At 36.8% G+C, this 21,122-nt stretch overlaps 3 protein-coding genes across 6 annotated transcripts; all 3 read left to right on the top strand.

The window, feature by feature from the left end:
• Window positions 1-394: 394 nt before the first annotated feature.
• slc22a7b.1 (solute carrier family 22 member 7b, tandem duplicate 1) lies at window positions 395-4,381 on the top strand. Of its 4 annotated transcripts, XM_056768578.1 has the most exons (11): window positions 397-494; window positions 592-848; window positions 1,019-1,122; window positions 1,245-1,399; window positions 1,486-1,654; window positions 1,947-2,070; window positions 2,183-2,295; window positions 2,425-2,639; window positions 2,992-3,100; window positions 3,977-4,183; window positions 4,270-4,381. In XM_056768578.1, the coding sequence occupies exons 2-11, from the start codon at window positions 723-725 to the stop codon at window positions 4,298-4,300; spliced, it is 1,353 nt and encodes a 450-aa protein (XP_056624556.1). In that variant the 5' UTR covers window positions 397-494; window positions 592-722; the 3' UTR covers window positions 4,301-4,381. The 4 variants fall into 4 exon arrangements, 3 of the variants coding, with proteins under 3 accessions (XP_056624555.1, XP_056624558.1, XP_056624556.1); XM_056768577.1 differs by having other exon boundaries at window positions 395-848; XR_008909168.1 differs by lacking the exon at window positions 4,270-4,381 and having other exon boundaries at window positions 395-848; window positions 2,940-3,100; window positions 3,977-4,116.
• Window positions 4,382-4,438: 57 nt separating this feature from the next.
• Window positions 4,439-19,249, top strand: LOC130436717 (uncharacterized). Its single transcript, XM_056767640.1, has 26 exons — window positions 4,439-5,361; window positions 5,490-5,593; window positions 5,869-6,023; window positions 6,135-6,303; window positions 6,397-6,520; window positions 6,671-6,780; window positions 6,855-7,069; window positions 7,163-7,271; window positions 7,899-8,096; window positions 9,675-10,056; window positions 10,179-10,282; window positions 10,648-10,816; window positions 11,840-11,949; window positions 12,097-12,311; window positions 12,551-12,659; window positions 12,747-12,953; window positions 14,109-14,490; window positions 14,770-14,873; window positions 15,508-15,662; window positions 15,992-16,160; window positions 16,857-16,980; window positions 17,151-17,254; window positions 17,545-17,759; window positions 18,360-18,468; window positions 18,581-18,787; window positions 19,110-19,249. Exons 1-26 carry the CDS (start codon window positions 4,981-4,983, stop codon window positions 19,147-19,149), a joined length of 4,470 nt encoding a protein of 1,489 aa, XP_056623618.1. The 5' UTR covers window positions 4,439-4,980; the 3' UTR covers window positions 19,150-19,249.
• Window positions 8,366-14,090, top strand: LOC130437277 (solute carrier family 22 member 7-like). The gene is made up of 10 exons (XM_056768576.1): window positions 8,366-10,056; window positions 10,179-10,282; window positions 10,357-10,511; window positions 10,648-10,816; window positions 11,217-11,340; window positions 11,840-11,949; window positions 12,097-12,311; window positions 12,551-12,659; window positions 12,747-12,953; window positions 13,197-14,090. Exons 1-10 carry the CDS (start codon window positions 9,676-9,678, stop codon window positions 13,243-13,245), a joined length of 1,623 nt encoding a protein of 540 aa, XP_056624554.1. The 5' UTR covers window positions 8,366-9,675; the 3' UTR covers window positions 13,246-14,090.
• Window positions 19,250-21,122: the final 1,873 nt, after the last annotated feature.

Here is a 21,122-nt window from a genome sequence, read left to right as displayed (position 1 = left end):
AATCTTTTATTTATCAAAATCATTACATACAAGACCTAGAAATCTTTTTATGTTAGTTTATTATAATATTAACTCTACATTCTACCTAATCTGTCAATGTATTCTAAGGCATTGTGGTTATTCATTAATTTGCAGAAAGAGCCCCATTCAGATGACAGATTTCGAGATAAGACTTCTCAATGTTTTAAAGACTCATTGATAACTGTATTCTTTTGACAGCTACTTCATGTATTGCTATATGATATATAAACTAATATTCTGATTATGTGTTTGAGAAAGAAAGAAAATTTAGACAACAACTACATGTGACACTGTCGTGTGCCGGTGTGTGTGATGTTAATGATCTACATAAAGGCAGTAAATGTGTAAATAGACCTATGGTTGGACTGAGTAAGTCCATAACTCCCTACTTTTTCTGAAGCACATCATCAGGCTGAAGACTGAAAGTTGTTCTGATATCTTTAAAAATGAAATTTGAGAACCTGCTGGCTGAGGTGGGAGGATTTGGAAAATTTCAGATCATTATGATCGTTCTTTTGGTTATTCCAAGAGTCACATTACCGTTTCACTTCTTGTTAAACAATTTTATAGCTGCCGTCCCATCTCACCACTGTGACATAAGCTCTTTGGATGCTGAAGGGATCTTCGGGAATCTGAGTCGAGAGGAGAGGCTGACTGTCAGTATTCCAAGACAGGAAGATGGGACTCCTGCTTCCTGTCACATGTTCTCTCATCCTCAATTTTACCTGCTGTCAAACTCATCTAGCAGCACATATCTTCCCCTGGTGGAGTGTCAGAATGGATGGGAGTATGACAACAGCACATTTAAGTCCACCCTGGCTACAGAGGTAATTTACTTATATAATACTATCATGTTATTTGTCTTAAAACACACTATTTTGTTTAGACTTTACTTCTCATAAAAATCTGTTCTTCTGCATAATACATATGACTGAAAACATGAGTAGGGTGAAAATGTGATCAACATTAAAAAAATATCCTTCTTTGACTTTCTCAGTTTGATCTGGTGTGCGACAGGAGAGGTCTGAATAAAGCCTCGGCCACCATCTTCTTCATTGGTGTGATGGTTGGAGCAGCATTTTCTGGCTGGCTGAGCGACAGGTGAGATGATCACAGTTAGATGTGGACCTTATTCTTTAAGACACTAGGGAGATACATTAGTATGACGTGTGTTAGTAGTAGGAGTTATCTTTATGGTTTGTATTTATCTCTGTTTGTATTAGATATGGTAGGAAACCCATGCTGATGGTGTCTTACCTTGTAACCGCTACCTTTGGTGTAGCCAGTGCATTCTCTCAGTCCTTCATCATGTTTGCTATTATGAGGTTCTTCACTGGAATGGGCCTTACTGGCATCAGCATCATCAGCTATGTTCTGTGTAAGTGCATCCTGTATGTGTGCATTGGTCTGGTGACTCAATTTGAACGACGAATAATAATGACTTGGTGGTTCTGTATATATTAGGTGTAGAATGGGCTGATATTGAGCACAGGACATTGGCTGGAGTTTTAATCAGTCTTGACTGGTCTACCGGCACTATGATATTGCCTGGCATTGCGTATTTTGCCAATGACTGGAGAACTCTGGTTCTCGTGGTAACAGCTCCTCTTGGACTGGCTGTGATCACATGGAGGTAAGAGTTATGAAAATGAATAAAAAGTGTACAAGTGAGGTTGTAAAGCTATTTATGATTCAACTACACTACACAACACAGCTACTACTGTACTGTAACTAAGTATTTAACTACACTACACGTCACAAACGAAACGCGTATAAGTGCATGAAGCTGGTTAAGGAGGCAGTATCTTTTCAAATGCACTTTTTAAATATAGTTAAATATAAATGTAAAAACATGATTTACAATTGTAACAGTTGTATCTTTCACAGACAATAAACAATTCACTTTACTTGTCCCATACTTATAGGTGGATCCCAATGTCTGCGCGATGGCTGGTTGTCAATGGAAGGCTGGATGATGCTCATCTTTATCTAAGCAAATGTGCCTCATTTAACAAAAGAGAAAATAGCCTCAAAGATATTCAACCACAGGTAACATAATATATGTAATTATTAAAAAATGTGTCATGCAAATGGTGAATCATTTGAGAAAGGAAGTTTCTGCTTTTGTGGTAAAGTTTGCCTTTTCCATATGACCTTTTAGTCCCTTGCTGCTGTAACAGTCGCTGAGAACAAAGGAAACAGAACATACTCGTTTTTGGACCTGATGAGATCTCCCAAGTTGAGAAAACTGGCTATTCTCTCAGGAACCACCTGGTTAGGAATGTTGTAGCACAACAACAGACTCTGTTTTAAAACCGTATATAGAAGTCTCGGAAAATGCATCAAAACATTAATAACTTGCATTGCTAATTGATTCAGATTTAAGGTTAATTGTTTTTGCAGGTTTGGAGTTGCTTTTACGTACTACGGTATCAGTTTGAACATATCTGGCTTTGGACTGAACCTGTACCTAACGCAGTTTATTTATGGGGCAATAGAGATGCCATCAAAACTGTTAGCCTATCTGTGCCTAGACAAACTTGGCCGAAGGTACAGCCAGGTGGGGACACTGGTTACAACAGGGGTCTGCATTGGCATCACTATCCTCATTCCTAAAGGTAAAGAGATGCGAAAATACATTTTCTCACATTTTAGAAGTTTGATGATTTTTTTAGATTGAGAACAATCATTTATTAGGATGTCATAGTCAAATGACTGACATCTCTTTAACTTAACTTTTTTGCAGATACTAGTACAATAACTTATTTTGGTATTAGTCCTAATTATCTCTCAGTTATCACTAATCGTTTGTTGATTTTAATTTCACTAGTAGTACATAATTTACATTTTATTCAATTTAATATTTTGGTTTGAATTATTTTAGTCCTTATTTTTGAAATTGTTTTTGGTGACAACAGTTGCACTCAGAAGTGAGTCAGATTCTCCAGGTATGCCTGTGCTTGTCTTCAGATTTGTGGCTGCCTCGTACCATCGTTGCAGTACTTGGTAAAGGATTTTCAGAGGCCGCCTTCACTTGTCTTTTTCTCTATACTACTGAGATATACCCAACTGTGTTACGGTAAGTGGATTTCTGTCTTTTGAAGCGTATGTAACACACTCAATTTTTGCCAATCTCATATGAATCTTGAGTACCTATAGAGTAGTATTGCATACTTCGTATCTTTGAAATGTCTTTAGTTTGATCACATTTATAAAAGACAGATACAGCTATGTGATTATTTCCGAAAACAGACGACCTCATGAACACGGAACTAAAGCACCGGCACATCATCGCATGATCCCTGCTTAACTGTTGATTTACTTTAAGTTCATGTGGTGTACCTTATGCACCTATATGCGCCGATTGCCAACAGAATACAGAAATATATCTCCAGTTCACTTACCGCATCTTTTGCGCTTGTAGCGCTCCATCTATTAGTTTCAAACGATCTGTAAGTCCAGCATTATATCCACCGTTTATATAACATTCCTCATCGAGAACACATTCATGGGCTTGTTCATTCTCCCACTCTCCATGGTTGACATATAGGCGTGTTCTTTCGTCTCCCTCTCGTGGGTTGACGCTTGGGCATGCTTTTCAGGGAGAATTGTCCAATAATGAATTGAAATGAAATGAATTTTGTTTCGAAACGGAATATCATGTTCGATAAAAACTTTCCTAAACCTATACGAACTCTGGGGGGGTGTATCAAGCACAGAAATACCACATCATACGTCCAACTTGTTTTTTGACAAGTTGCCATGTCAAGCATGAGAAGCCAGCACATTTAACATCAAGAAGTAAGAATGCATGAAACACCATTGCACATCCTCTTTAAATACAAATTTGCCCAGAAATTTGAATCTTTTCTTTTTTTAATGTAATAATTTACATCATAATCGTTGACATTCCTAAATGGTATGCTGTATTTACAATCCACTTTTCTGATCATAGGCAGAATGGATTAGGCTACAGCTCATTTGTTGGTCGTGTTGGTGTCTCTTTAGCACCTCTTGTTGGCCTCCTGGATGAGGTCTGGCTTCCTCTGCCACAACTCCTGTTCTGCACTGTAGCCATCATTGTAGGCCTCCTTGCGTTGCTTCTTCCTGAGACCCACAATGTGCGGCTTCCTGAAACTATTGAAGATATTGAGAAAACTAGGTGAATAAGTGAAATAATTAATAACAATAATAATACGATCATTATCAAAATGTGTTAATTATTTCATAAATTTCTTTATATTTAAGGAAGAGATCCATCTGTTTACCACTTGAGTGAATCTCAGCATGGAAATTTACCTCTACATGGATTGAATCTAACCTGTAGAGAAAAATAATCTAATAAATATTCGTTAACTAATTCTTAGTCTTTTTCTTTATGGAATGAGTCATAATTTTGCAGAAGCACAATTTGAAAGAATGTACAATTTTCCGGTCAAGATGAGGGACTTCGACTTCAGAAAAAATCATTGAATAACATGTTTACAACAAATAACAGTATCACAAATAACAAATTAGCATCTTTTTGTTACTTCATTATATTGTGTAATGAGGAACATGATCTACATCCCATTATCAAGGCTTTTGGATGGGTGTCACATAATTAGCAAAAAAAGATTTTAGTTATTAATATTGTGTTTACAGTTATGTGTTACTGAAAGTCACAATGAACTCATGAAGTATACAACACTGTGTTTTACAAAACAAAATGTCACACCAGCATCTGACAGTGACTAAGGAAAAATAAACATAGCCAGTTATATTGTACATCTACAACGCACTGTGAAGTTTCAACCAAAGGGTTTCATTTTGACTAATGTTTCACAAACAGTCAGACATCTACTGTTAACCATTTTCCATTGTTGGATTATTGACTTTGGGAAAAACAATCCACAAAATAAACCAGTTGAGACATAACCTCCTTCAGGCTGAGTGCCAGACACCTCACATAGCGCAACAATGACATTTGAAGATCTTCTTTCCGAGATTAATGGATTTGGAAGATTCCAGATAATGGTCCTGCTCATCAATTTTCTTGGTCGATTCAGTCTTGCGTGTCATTTCCTGCTAAGCAACTTTATAGCTGCCATCCCATACCATCACTGTGACATCAGTGGTCTGGATGCTGATGGGATCTTTGGGAATCTGAGCCGGGAGGAGACGCTGACTGTCAGTCTTCCAAAACAGGAAGATGGGACTCCTGCGTCCTGTCACATGTACTCCCATCCTCAGTTTCATCTGCTGTCAAACTCATCGAGCAGCACAGATCTTCCTGTAGTTCGGTGTCAGAATGGATGGGTGTATGATAACAGCACATTCAGCAGCACTCTGGCCACACAGGTGAGAAGACTGTTTTACTTGTTTTCTCACGTGTTTTGAGAAATGCCAAAAAAACTGCTTCTTATATTTACACACTCATATTTGAGCTGTGAGCTAACTCTCCCTCTCTGTTTTGGACTGTCTCTCAGTGGGATCTAGTATGTGACCAAAGAGCAATGAACAAACTGACCACCACAGTCTTCTTCGTTGGGGTCATGTTTGGAGCAGGTGCTTATGGAAGCCTGAGTGCGATGTTGGTGCAGACTTAATTTGTTCAATAAGACTTTTGAGATTTTAAAATTCATTAAAGCTTCATTGAAGATTGTTATTTCACATATCTTAGAACCAGCATTCCTGAAAAGATGTGTTTTTATTCTTTCGACAAGTTGATTGTGTGTAACTTCCTCTAGCATGTAGATTACAGACAAATATAGGGTAGTAGATATGGCTAAAACTTTTTGCATGGCTTTTTGCTGTTTTTGTTTAGACACCGGAATGTTCTTAACAAAGAAGTCTGTTTCTAAATAGATTTGGACGAAAGCCCATGCTGTTGGTGTCTTATGTATTAGGAATGGGTTTTGCAGTGGCCAGCGCTTTTTCCTCCTCCTTTATAATGTTTGCAGTGTTGAGATTCTTCACTGGATTTACCATCACTGGCATTGTTATCATCTCTACTGTACTTAGTAAGAAGCCAGTTAAAAAGCTTTTTCTCTAATACTTTTCCCAGAGCATACATTAATAACATTTGTTTCATTGTGCTTAACATTGATGTGCAAATGTGCAATCTTTATCAGATGTGGAGTGGGTGGGCATCGAGCACAGGAGGTTGGTCGGGGTGATTGACTGTATGTCCTGGACATTTGGCACCATGTCTTTAGCTTTGATTGCATATTTAATTCGAGACTGGCGATGGCTGATAGTTGCCACCTCATTGCCCATCATTATTGCCATTATCACATGGTGGTGAGTAATAGACTAATACCAAGAGATCACATAAACATTTTTTTCCTTTTTTGAAACTCAGATCTCCCAAGCAAATACATAATATTCTTGCAGGTGGGTTCCGGAGTCGGCCCGCTGGCTCATAGCCAACGGGAAGGTGGATAAAGCACGCTATTATCTTCGTAAATGTGCAGTTATGAACAACAGAGAGGAAGTTGTTGCCAGGATCAAATCTGAGGTAAGAAAATCCCAAATCATTTCCATAATGAAACGTGCAATGCTGAGATAATATAGGCTATATAGTCTTATTAAATATCTTATTGATCTGTTAGCCTATTAAAAACGTTAATAGACTAGTATAGAGCTATTAGTTTTTTTCTCTCTCTAGCACTTGGCTAATATCATAGTTACTGACAAAAGAAACAGGAAATATTCATACCTGGACCTGGTTAGGACTCCAAAGATGAGGAGGCTGGCTTTACTCACAGGATTCACCTGGTTTGTAGTGAACTGAATCAAATTTATTTTACACGTTAACAGCTATTTTGATTTTATAGCTTTTCCACCTCTAGGTTTTCTGTTGCTACTGTTTCCTATGGAATTAGCTTTAACATCTCAGGCTTTGGATTAAACATGTATTTGACTCAGTTTGTGTATGGAGCCATTGAGGTTCCTGCTAAACTGAGCATCTATTATCTGCTGGAGAGATTTGGAAGATGCAGAACAGAAACTGGTGCTCTACTATTGGTTGGAATCTGCCTCATGATTAACATATTCATACCTAGAGGTGAGATATTGATTTTTATTGAGCCTTTTTCTCTGTCACTTTGCTAAATCCTGTCTTAAAATGTAATGCTGTAGTCTTTGTCCTTTTCACTAGATAAGACTGTTGTTCGTACTGTAATAGCTGTGCTGGGAAGAGGCTGCTCAGGAACATCTTTTGGCACAATCATTTTGTACAGCTCTGAGCTTTTCCCAACTGTCCTCAGGTATATCCATGAGCTTTAGTTGCTTTAGTTGCTGTGGTTTGCTCCTGCTGACATCTAGTGACAGAAGTACAGCATGACATTAGAAATGAGCGATTTTCAGTTTGCCAAGTATTAGATACAGATCTCAACACAATGACCTTTTTAGCAGCTTTTAAGCTATTAAAATGACAGATTTCTTCATGTCATGAGTATGTAGCTTACTTCTTACTTATAACAGGTGGACAGTTTAGAATTTTATGTAGATAACTGGAATTACGAGTCATAATAGCAGAAAATATGCTCTGAATTTTTTAGACCTTAAATACGGCAAAGAAAACAAGTTCATATTCACTTTAAAGCAATACAACAGTAATATTTGTACTTGTATTTAGGAAAGTTCCAAAATTAGTTTCATTTTGATATCCTAGATTTAAATTACAGTTTTTGTATGTGTATTGTCATGCTGTCGGTCTTTCACATTGCTGTTGGATGACTCTGTCACTCCTGAGATTTGATTTTGTTGACAGACACTAGACTGGAATGAAGACAATTAACCTAGAAATGCTGATTAAATGAAAAGTTGGAATGGTCTCTTACTTTTTGTCTGTGACAATATATGCTTATTCGTGTCTATTTGGCTGTCTGTAGGCAAAATGGGATGGGCTATAACTCCTTCTTGGCACGTCTGGGTGTGTCTGTGGCTCCTCTGATTTTGCTATTGGATGGTATATGGAGCCAAGTCATCTTATCTTCTCTTGCTCTATGTGCTGCTCTGGTGGCTTATCAACTACCTGAGACACGGGGCAAGTGTCTACCTGAGACTATTGATGATGTTGAGGGAATAAGGTAACTATGTCTTATGTACTCCTAAATGTCTCACTTTTACATTTACATTTAGTCATTTAGCATTTTAGCATTTTTAACAAGATTCCTATATCCTGTTTGCTCTCGGACCTAATCACTATTACTAAGTTCATGTAATGTGTGTCTAAGAAACTGGAATCGGAAATGGAATTATTCGGATCTCTAGTAATGTTTATTGTTGTATTGTAGGAGGGATGACTCACAACAACATCTCAAAACAGGAGGAAAAGGAGGCACTGAAATGACATAGCAAGAAAAAGTTGTACCAGATTGTTTAAGAATGTTAAACATTTGAGTGTTTTATAATGAATAATTTGTAGAATAAATAACAGAATAATTTGTAGAATAAGTAAACAACTTACTGTGTTAATCGAAAACCCCAAATTTTAAGTGTAATAATTGAAAGAAATGTTTAATGATTGTATTGGTCTAGAGTTTAGAGTTATATTTCTTTTTCATTTTTCTGTTTTAAGAATATAGCCGAAGAGCTAGATTGTGCTTTCCATTTTTCATCTCATCCCATCTTCTAGACCCCAAAGATTTCGATAACTGAAATATTTACATGATGTCTACACCCTCGCCTATAACCACTAAACTTTTTGACTATACAGTATAAGATCCTACAAATGTTTATTGACATTATCTTATACACCTGCATTTCACATTCAGTTCTCATCGCACATTTGTCCTGCATGGCATACTAAACAATATTCAGTATTAAGTTCAGTATTTATGTTCAGAGAAGAGTAGAGAATTAGTATTGACTGTTTTCATAATGTTGACAGAATAGGAAATAACCAGACTTAAAGGAATAGTTCACCTTTCAATGAATTTACACACCCTCCTGTCATTTCAAACCTTCTGCAGAACAATAAAGAAGATGTTGACTTGGATTGGTTTTGTGTCAAAACAAAATAAGTGAATGGGGACCAACAGTTTTTGGTTGCGAACATTTTCAAAATATCTTCTTTCGTGCTTTGCAAGAAAGAAAATCACACAGGTTTAAAATGACAATTGATTGAGAAAATGTTGACAGAAGCCGAACTATTCCTTTAAATCATGAGTGTATGAAAAAGATCTTGTAGAGTTCAATGAAATCCCTTCATCTGGAATACATCCAAAGGTCGATGCTGTTCGTTATCCAGTTGTCTGTATTATTGCCATGTGCTTCTATTTTATTAATAATGTGCCTGTGTAATTTTTAAAGATTGGGAAAAATGGGCAAATAATCTTTACCTCATTTGTGAAATATACGTAACATTAAACATTTTGAACAAAGTTTCCACAATTGACACCTTTAAACAAGAAATTCATTTCAGAAGACACGTGTTACTATTTTGAGTAAAATTTTTATGTCCTATGCAATATTTTTAACCCTTTCTGTCAAGTACAGGGTTTTGTCCATAGATTTACATGCAGGCATAAACACAGACACATGCACAAGCAGGTCAAAAGCCCAAAGTACAAACAGCGTCTGGCTTTTATTTACCAACCATTGAAATAACATAAGGCCTCACAACTTAAGCCAAGGTTTTTGTAATAAGTAACACAACTCACAAGGATGAAGTTTGAAGATCTACTTACTGAGATCAATGGCTTCGGCAGGTTCCAGAAGATGATTATTTGCATCAGTTTTATCGGACGATTTACTCTCCCGTGTCACTTCCTGCTAAGCAACTTTATAGCTGCCATCCCGTCTCACCACTGTGACATCAGCTCTTTGGATGTTGACGGGATCTTCGGGAATCTGAGTTGGGAGGAGAGGCTGACTGTCAGTATTCCAAAACAGGAAGATGGGACACCTGCTTCCTGTCACATGTTCTCTCATCTTCAATTTCACCTGCTTTCAAACTCATCGGGCAGCACAGATCTTCCTGTTATTAAGTGTCGGAATGGATGGGTGTATGATAACAGCACATTTAGCAGCACTCTGGCCACACAGGTGAGATGCATATTGAAATATTTTATGAATTTGTGTGGCATAAGGGTTAAAAATGTGGACTGATATCTGAAAGGTTGTATTATCAAACAAATTCTCTGTTTTCTGTCTCTTCCTTTGCAAAGTGGGATCTGGTGTGTGATAACAGAGGTCTGAATAAAGCTGTGGCCACCATCTTCTTTGTTGGCTCAATGTTTGGAGCAGTTTTCTTTGGAGGTCTGAGTGACAGGTGGCGGTCATTTTCTACATAAATGTGATTGGTTATTTCTCCATAACTAAGGATGGCTTCTGTTCATTATGTAGATTTGGCCGTAAGCCGATGTTGCTGGTATCGTATCTATCAGGAATGGGTTTTGCAGTGGCCAGCGTTTTTTCCTCCTCCTTTATCATGTTTGCAGTGTTGAGATTCTTCACTGGATTAACCCTCACTGCCATCATCACAATCTCATCTGTACTCAGTGAGAATCACTTTATTTCTGTGCACAGTCTATTCTCTCACACAGTTTGTGAAGTGCTTGTTCAGTAATGATGTGAATTTATTGCTTTATTACAATATTTTTAAATATAGGACGTTTACAGTTATTTTTCTTTCAGATGTGGAGTGGGTAGACATTCAGCACAGAAGACTGGTGTGTTTGATCGACAGTATGGGGTGGACTTTTGGGACCACCGCTTTAGCTCTCATTGCATTCTGTATAAGAGACTGGAGATGGTTGATAGTGGCCGTAACTTCGCCTGTATTTTTATGCACAATTCTCTGGTGGTAAACACATTTCCACACAAAACAGTATATTTAGAAGTTGTCAAATTTTCTAAAATTGCTTTCAAAATCTGGGTGACGGTTTGCAGCATGCCGCCCATAATATACTGTAGGCTATATGTCTGTACACTTAAAAAAAAAAAGCTTCGCAATGATGTACTGTAGAAGAAACATTTTGGGCTGGAGGGTTCCGTAAAGAACCATTAACATCCAAAGAACCTTTCTGTTTCACAACAGGCCAATTGCAGTGGAAAATGTTTTTTTTAGATTATGAAAAAGTAAGAAAGAAATAGTTCTTAGTAAATAGTTATTTAGGAACCCGGGAATGTTTTTTCCTTTGGCATTATACTGAAGAACATTTTGTCTAAGAAGATTTAATAAAACAAAAATATTTCTAATGTAGGTGGATTCCAGAGTCGGCTCGGTGGCTGATGGTCAATGGAAAGACACAAACAGCTAATTTTTACCTTCATAGATGTGCAGTTATGAACCGCTGTGAGAACATTACCTCGAGCATCCAGCCTGAGGTGGGTAATACAGGAATATTCTTTCTTTAATGTTAAAGGTTCAATGTATGAAATTTAGCTCTCTCTACCTTTCACCCTCATTTTCGAAGAACTTGGCTGACACAGGACTAACATGTCATCACGTTTTTGCTTCTTTGCCGAAGGAGATAACATATTTCCGAAACGCTCTCTGTAGAGCAGCATGTACGTTTAGGGCTACTGTTGAAACATCATGGCGGATTCCATGTAAAGGGATCTTCATGTATGTAGATAGATACAGCTAATTCTAAGGTAATACAAAAATAACGCTTCATTATGTAGGGTTTTTGTACAACTCTGAATAGGTTATGTATATTACATTACATTTCTGTCAATAGATCCTATGAAAATATTTATGAAGTCCAACACACAAGGCCAAGCCATAGCTTATTGGGTGAAAGTTGTTGATAATCTTTGGGATGCATGAGGCACCCCAATAATATTCATGTAATATTTTTTATATTTTTATTGTACTTTCTAGGCTCTCTCTAGCATCATTGTGACAGACACAGGAAAGGGGACATTTTCATACCTGGATCTTGTCAAAACCCCTAAAATGAGGAGACTGGCTTTGCTCACAGGGACCATATGGTGTGTGCCATAGGGACAGTTCACCCCAAAATTCAATCATAACTCACCTTTCTGTTGTTTCCTCAAAACTAAATGCTGACTTTCGCTTTCATTGCCATGATATATTAATGTTATTAAACAACATTAATGTTTCTTCATAATTTACAGGTTTTGTGTTGCTGTTGCCAGCTATGGAATTAGCCTTAATATAACAGGCTTTGGTCTGAACGTCTACATGACTCAGTTTGTTTATGGTGCCATTGAGATTCCAGCTAAACTGAGCATGTATTATCTGCTTGAAAAGATTGGCAGACGAAGGACAGAGACCGGTGCTCTGTTTTTGACTGGAATCAGCCTCATGATTAACATTTTCACACCCAGAGGTGAGACCGTAGCAAACAATGAAAAGAGAATTGAGGTCAGATTTATTACTCCTTAAGAGAAAAACAATAGTTACATTTATAGTTATTATAGTATAATTTGTTGTAATATGTACGTGTAGTAATACAGTAATACACGTACAGTAAAACGTGACTCGATCATTTAGTCAAAATAACTGCATTTTACAGATTAGTTGCTAAAGGGCGTTTTCTATTGCTTAAAGTGGTACTCTCTTTTTCAGATCAACAGGTTGGACGTACTGTAGTGGCTGTACTTGGGAGAGGTTTTGCAGCTGCAGCCTTTGGTACAATCATATTGTACTCCTCTGAGCTTTACCCCACTGTTCTCAGGTAGCAGGATTGTTGGAATGAATACAATTGAATATAATTAATTGATAGAAAATGTTCAGTATAACAAAGTGTATGTGGTTCCTTCAGGCAAAATGGGCTGGGCTACAATTCCTTCGTGGGTCGGTTGGGTGTGTCTGTGGCTCCTTTAGTACTCTTGTTGGACAGTTTCTGGGGGTATCTCCCTCAGATCACCCTCTGTTGTGTAGCCCTCTTTGCTAGTCTTGTAGCCTGGCAGTTACCTGAGACACGAGGCAGGTGTCTACCTGAAACTATAGAGGACATTGAGGCTACACAGTAAGTAGTTAGCCATGTTATTTGAGGTTTTTACAAAAATATGGCCCTGAATTAAAAATATTCAGCTGAAATAAAAAGTCTGGTAATAAAATCAAAACAAAGATTTTAATTGAAGTCAAATTTAAAGTCATTTAAGAAATGCTTAAAAATATGTTAAAAAAATAATCTCACTGACTGTAATATTGATGTTTGTTAATTTTGTGTGTTCTTTAACCAAGTCCTGTGTCTTTTTATATTTAATAGGATAAATCTCGTTAGACATTATGAAAAGCCAGAGGAAGCTGAGAAATGAAAAATGATATTGGTGGAGTGTTATATCAGTAGCCGTTTTAGCTTCCAATCTTCTGCACTTCCAAGGCTGACCACTAGATCACTTTCATCAGGAGTGAGATGAATATCTCAAGAAAATGTACTAATATGATATTGCTTAGTATGTTTCTCTGTCAAGGAATACAATTTTGTCTTGACTGTCTTTGACTTTTACAGAAGAATCAAAATTACAATTTTATAAGACAGGCCCGACACTGGAAATCTGTTGAAGTCTTGGAATAACTGTTGTAGGAAGCAGCTCGTAAAGTCATAACCTTTTTTTGCACTGCTGGATGCTTTGAGTTCACAGTCCAATCAAATTTCATCTCGGTTTGTGTAATACTTCTAAAGTGCAATGCTGTTTACTAACCAAACCTGATAGTTTTCTTGGTACTTCTTTACTTAAAATCCATCTGTCTAAATGGAAAATATTATAGCTGTAGCCTATGTAAAATAACAAGAACGTTTGTGTATCAGATGCACTCATTAATAAAAGTTTCAACGAAAGATCTTAATTTCTGTTTTAAATTGCTCCTACCTTTATCTGCAAACAAAACCTATTGCATTCTCTTAAATTTTGCGCACAAGTTGTTTCAAATAATTGGTTTAAATACATTAATTGACACTCATGTGATCATGTGATGTGCTATGTCTATGTAGAATCTATAGTTCAAATCATTAACCCTACAATAGCATTTTGGATACAAATTACTTAACAAGCTCCGCATTATTTTAAATGGCCAAAGTACAAGCAACAGCCGGCTTATAATTGCCAAGCTCTTAAACCTCAGTACATGCATTGTTTTGTAGTGAGACAACCAAGACGCAAGTTTGTTAATAAAAAAGGATGAAGTTTGAGGATCTAATAACTGAGATCAATGGCTTCGGCAGGTTCCAGAAGATGATTATTTGTATCAGTTTTATAGGACGATTTACGGTTCCGTGTCACTTCCTGCTGACTAACTTTATCGCAGCCATTTCAACTCACCACTGTGACATCAGCTCTTTGGATGTTGACGGGATCTTCGGGAATCTGAGCCGGGAGGAGACGCTGACTGTCAGTATTCCAAAACAGGAAGATGGGACAGCTGCTTCCTGTCACATGTTCTCTCATCTTCAGTTCCACCTGCTGTCAAACTCATCGAGCAGCACAGATCTTCCTGTTGTTCGGTGTCAGAATGGATGGGTGTATGATAACAGTACATTCAGCAGCACTCTGGCCACACAGGTGAGATGCATTTGTCTTACTGTTATGTACCTGGCTGTGATAAATCTGCTCATGTTCTTCAGAAGATATTCTTATAGTATAGTTAACCCCATGTTTTACATTAGCTTAGAATGTAATCATGTACCTCGCTGTTTTTAAAACCACACACTCTTCTTGTCTGTTTTAGCTTACTGTACAAATCTTCTGATATGTGAATTCCATAGGGATGTGTTAATACTGGACTGGTAAGGTTGTTGTAGGTTCAAAATCTCTGTGTTTTATCTCTCTGTTTTTGCAAAGTGGGATTTAGTTTGTGATGATAGAGGACTGAATAAAGCTGTAGTCACCATCTTCTTTGTTGGGGTGATGTTTGGAGCAGTTTTCTTTGGAGGCATGAGTGACAGGTGGTGTTTCAGTTATTAAAACATATTTAAAGACTTTAATTTATTCTATGTCTTTTGACTAAAGCATTTACAAAAGAACAACTATTATGTTGATTCTTTTCAAAGAATTTATGATGGATAAAATGGTTCTATTTGGTTAATCTGAAGTAACTAGCAACTCAATAAAAGTATTTTCACTGCATACTTTTTATGTAATTTAAAAACTAAGAGCTGTTAAACGATCAATCGTGATTAAACACCTTTAAAAAAAGGGTTGTGTTTACATATTATATGTTTGTGTACTGTGCATAATATTGTTTTGCACTACAGCATGTATGAATTTTTTTGGAAATTTTCCATGTATTAATACATTTATATTTACCAATAACTTAATTTATATTTATTTTAATATATTTAATTTCTAATGTTATGTTTTTCTTAATGCATGAACACTACTGTGTGTGTGTGTTTTAATAAGTACAAAATTAATATGCACAGTACAGAGACTTATATTTTGTAAAGCCAACTTTAATCGTTTGACAGCACTACAATAACGCAAATGTTTACTAATAATTACTTGTAACATTTCTTTAATCTATATATATTTTTCAAAAATCTTCTCCATGAGTAAGCATGGCTTCTGTTCATTATGTAGATTTGGCCGTAAGCCGATGCTGCTGGTATCGTATCTATCAGGAATGGGTTTTGCAGTGGCCAGCGCTTTTTCCTCCTCCTTCATTATGTTTGCAATGTTGAGATTCTTCACTGGATTTGCCATCACTGGCATCATCATCATCACTTCTGTGCTCAGTGAGAACCCCTTAGTTTTTTCTTGCCACCTTGTGATGTAGTAATTTAACTTGACTAACTGTACATATAGACAGGTTCTGAAAATGTAACATTTAATGTCAATTCTCATTTCAGTCATTATTGGTAAACCATTATGCACCACACAAGTCTTTTCCTGCAGAAAAATGCATGCTTATTTTATCATTCAGCTTGCCAATTATAATTAAAAACAAAAGTGACACAGACAGATAGACTAGTAAAGTTAGTACAATTCAGTTCATTAGAGTGATAAATTATTTAAAAAACATATCAGAACAGTTTGCTCAAATTTGTGCATTTTGTTCTTTTAGATGTGGAGTGGGTTGGCATTCAGCACAGAAGACTGGTGTGTGTGATTGATAGCATGGCATGGGCTTGTGGGAGCATGTCTTTATCTCTCATTGCATTCTGTGTGAGAGACTGGAGATGGTTGACAGTGGCTGTCACTTCACCTTTACTTCTGTGCACAATCCTCTGGTGGTAAACACAATATTTGCAAAAATAAATTGTTCTCATATTCTTAAATATGGGATAACACACGCAGTTTCTGCCAATCTCATCTTAATCTTGAGAACCTATACAGTAGTATTGCATATGTCGTATCTTTTAAAAGTATTTAGTTTGATCAAATTTATGAAAGAACTACAGCACTGGCACACAATACATCATCGCATTAATCCCTTCGTGTTGTTTACATTATGCACGAATGCGCTGATTGCCAGCAAAACACAGACATATGAATTAGTTTGACGTACCGCGTACAGTTAATGTTTGGCATGTTTTAGCACTGTGACCACGCAACTTATCAGTTTCAAACGATCTCCAGCGCTATATTTGCTGTTTATATAACATCCATCACTGAAATACCGTTATAATAATTTCTTTCACTGGCGTGGGCGTGCGTTTACGGGAGAATTGCCCAATAAAAGGAATAGGAATACATGTTAAAAAAAGGGGATCCAGACTTATAAAAAACTTCCCGAAACAAGTTGGAGTGCTGGGGGAGTGTATCAAGCATAGAAATATTACGCATGAGATCCCAGCATGTTCAACAGTGTAAAGAAGTCAGAATGCATGACATTGCATGTTATCCCGCATTAAAAGTCTTCACAGTTTTGTGTGCCCCAATAAGAGTTCATTGTTCAGTCATACAATATGTTCACATTTCTGATGTAGGTGGGTTCCAGAATCATCTCGATGGCTGATAGTCAATGGAAAGACACAAAAAGCTCATTATTATCTTCACAGATGTGCAGTTATGAACCATAGGGAGGAAGTTATCTCAAGCATCAAACATGAAGTGAGTAAGATGGCTATTTTTTGCTTTCCTTTTGTTTAGGCAAAGTTCAGCGGGTCCCACAACTTTACAGATTCATTTCATTTCTTCATGCTGGTCAAAGTTTTTTTTAGAAGTTTACGAAAGCAGTATTAACAGGTGAATACTTTAACTACTGATCTTTCTCTTCCGAGGCTCTCACTAGCATCACTGTTACAGAAAACAGGAAGCATTCCTACCTGGATCTTGTCAGAACCCCTAAAATGAGAAGGCTGGCTTTGTTTACTGGAACCATATGGTGTGTAACTGAATTAAAGAATCAATTTACCTGAAAAGGAAAATTCTGCCTTCTCCACGACCTCTATTTGAACTTATTACATTAAACAAAAATATAAAAAAAAAACGTAATTTCTGTGAAATTACAATGGCAGAAAATATATGTCGGAAGTGGTGCATATGATTTGTGTGCTTCTGGCACCATCCAAAATGTTTCCTTTACTATTTCATTACTAGCCATGTGCTCAGTTTGAATGTCATCTTAATTTTTGGATATTAAATCTTGCATAACTGGCATTTTGGCATTTACAGGTTTTGTGTTGCTACTGCCACCTATGGAATAAGCCTCAACATTGCAGACTTCGGACTAAACTTGTACCTGACTCAGTTTGTTTATGGAGCCATTGAGATTCCAGCTAAACTGAGCATCTATTACCTGCTTGAAAAGATTGGCAGACGTAAAACAGAGACCGGAGGTCTGATGTTGGGTGGAATCTGCCTTATGATTAACATATTCATACCCAGAGGTGAGACAAATGGATACTGACAAACAACGTGTCATAGTGTGCACAGAACAGAGATCCTAAATAAAGAAAGGCTTGGAAACAATAATGACTTAAATAATACAACACAAAGCAAAAACCCACAAGGGGGTAAAACAACAATGACAGAGGGATTATAACTCACAGACTCAACAGGAACAATAAACTACCTAAACTGGACTAAGACAACACGTGACATAAACTAACGCTGATTAGACTAAGACTCAAGAACCAGGAACAAGACGCAATGATTTTACAAGGCTTTGGATCAAACGAACAGGCACAAAACAGAAAACACAAGGGCATTAAATAGGGAACCAAATCAAGAGGGGAACAGGTGCGGGGCATTAAATCATTACAGTCACTAATGAAGTTCAAGTTATACCACACAAAGTGCTGTACAATTAACCATGGCATAAGAAGAAAAATGAGGGAACGAGAGGGTGGGGACAAAGACGAGACCGGAGAGAGAGCATGGTACGCCAAAATATACAATGCCATGTCTCTCTCCACACTAAACAAGTTGTTTTTTTGTAGCTTTATTGAGTCATGCATAGAATATGTTCAATTAACTCTCTCATTCAGATCTGTGGCTTGGACGTACTGTGGTTGCTGTACTGGGACAAGGTCTTTTGATTGGTGCTTTTGCTATGATTACATTGTACTGCTCTGAGCTTTACCCTACTGTCCTGAGGTAACATTAGGATCAGGAGATTGTTAAAAGATCTTTAGTTAAACTGACACATCACATACATTATATATTATGCAGTATTATATATAAAAATTCATTGTTGTGGTTCCTGCAGGCAAAATGGGCTGGGCTATAACTCCTACCTAGGTCGTCTGGGTGTGGCTATGTCTCCTCTAATCCTGTTATTGGACAGGTTCTGGAGCTACCTCCCTCAGATCACCCTCTGTTCTGTAGCCCTCTTAGCTAGTCTGGTGGCCTGGCAGTTACCTGAGACACGAGGCAGAAGTCTACCTGAGACTATAGAGGACATTGAGGATACTAGGTAAGTCATCATAATCGACAAGGTTAAGTTTAGAATCATCATTAATAAAAAATATTTTTTAAAGCATTTCTGTAAATACCATTAAAGCATATGACAGAAATGGTTTTGAAAGGAATAGTTCACCCCAAAAATGGTCAACATTGATTTTCCATAATAGGAATAAAAATGACCACTTTATGGTCAAGTCAATTGGGACTATTTTTGGGCAAACCATTCCTTTAAATCTTTAAGTGCCCACATTGTGTGTTCTTTAACCATGTCCTATTTCTTTATTATGTTAAATAAGAAAAAAAGTTTCTAACAGAATTCTGCCTTTGCACAGCCAGGACACAGATACGTCTCTCCAGCAAACTTACATGTAGGGGGAGTGAGAGCTACGAACACCAAACTTCTATTGTTTTTGTTGATGCTTTCTGTGTGTCTGTATATGCTTAAATTTTTTAATCTGTCTTTTTGTGTTAAGTGCTGTAAAGAAATGCAGAATTGCTACGAAAAGTAAAACATACATGTAAAATAAAAAGATAAAAAAACATGCATTAGATATGACATTATGACATCTTTTGACCACCCATTAAATGAAATGAAACTGTGCTTTGTAATTGTATTTATTGATACATTTCTTGCTCAATAGCTCAATTCTCCGGTGTTCTAACCTTTTGGTCCAAAAACTGAACTGAAATGATCTATTTTAAACTGCTTTGTAGTTTAAAATGTACATAACTTCCATGTTAATGGAATGGCTTCGACATATACATTCATATACAAACTGTCAGATAAACTTCTATCAGAATACGTTCTCAGAACCTATTTGTTGTGGGGTTAAAGTTCAGCAATCAGTCAGTCAACCAAATTTATTTATAGAGTACATTAAAAAACAACAGCTGTTCCCCGTCCAGATTTTTAAGCATATTGCAAAACACAAAAAGTAAACATAGTACGCAGCGACAAATAGTACACTACAATTATGCCATTGTGCTTACTTATGACCATATTCAACCGTAAATAAATAAGTTTTAAGAAGAGAAATTAAAAACAGCGTATGTTTGTGCAGGTCTAATATAAGGTGAGAAATTGTTCCATACGTGTGGAGCAGCCACTGAAAAGGCACGATCTCCTTTTGATTTCAAGCATGTCCTTGGAACAGTGAACTGAATGCTACTAGTTGTTCAAAGTTCCCTGGAGGCATTAGAGAAGGAGATCGGATATGTATGACGGAGCCATTGCATGCAAACCCTTATAAACAAACAACAATGTTTTAAAATGGATACGATTTCTAACTGGGAGCCAGTGTAGACAGATCAAGACTTAAAAATATGTTCCGTTTTCTAGTTCCTGTTAACAGTCAAGCGGCAGCATTTTGAACAAGTTGAATACGAGACAATAGAGACTGTGAAAACCCTAGTACAAAACATTACAACAATCTAATCTGGATGAGATAAGCATGTATTACAGACTCCATGTTTTTTAATTTTAAGAATGACTTCATTTTAGCAATATTTTAGCTGATAAAAACAACTTCTAACCACAGCATTAATCTGTTTATCAACAGTCAAAGCAGAATCAAAAGTAATGACTAAGTTTCTGACACGTGAATGGAAATTCCTAGATAGAGTTCCCTGTTTACTGGCCACAACCTCTGTAGAAGCAGGGGAGCCAAAAATTAAGACCTCAGTCTTAGACTCATTTAACTGAAGGAAGTTGGCAGACATCCACTGTCTAACATCTCTCAGACAATCCAACTGACACTGTAAACTGGAGACATCCTTTGGGTGCAAAGGAACATTACACTGAGTGTCATCTGCATAACACTGTGCCTTCTAAATATAGCATACAAAGGAGAAAATAGAACAGGGCCTAAAATTGAGCCCTGTGGAACCCCATACAAGACTGGTGCACAATATGACGAATATTTGCAGTCTCTATTAAAACATGACCTTGAATCCCATTTAGGTTTAAGCGATTTAAAAGAATGCCATGATTGAGAGTGTCAAAAGCTGCACTGAGGTCCAACAGAATAAAAACAGCCGAATTAAAAAGCTGATTAAACAAAACCTTCTTCAAAACTTTTGATAATAACGGTAGTTATTAGTTTTTAGATTAGTTTTTTTTGAGTAACGGCTGCATAGTGGCATGCTTTTAATAGTATAGGACTATTCCACTGATTAAACTTCTATTGATTATTGACAGTAAACTAGGACTTATAGTTTTGAGAATTTCTAATAAGACACGAGGAGGAACAACATCCAATGAACAAAAAACTGTGTAAAAAAGCAGTGTAAACTGGAAATGTGCATGAAATTATAACACAATATTAGTAAAAAACAATTAAGTTTTT

Source organism: Triplophysa dalaica, chromosome 15, assembly GCF_015846415.1.
Source record: "Triplophysa dalaica isolate WHDGS20190420 chromosome 15, ASM1584641v1, whole genome shotgun sequence".
Lineage (NCBI taxonomy): Eukaryota > Metazoa > Chordata > Actinopteri > Cypriniformes > Nemacheilidae > Triplophysa > Triplophysa dalaica.
Note: the sequence above shows the minus strand (reverse complement) of the source record. Positions and strands in the feature narration are given on the sequence as shown.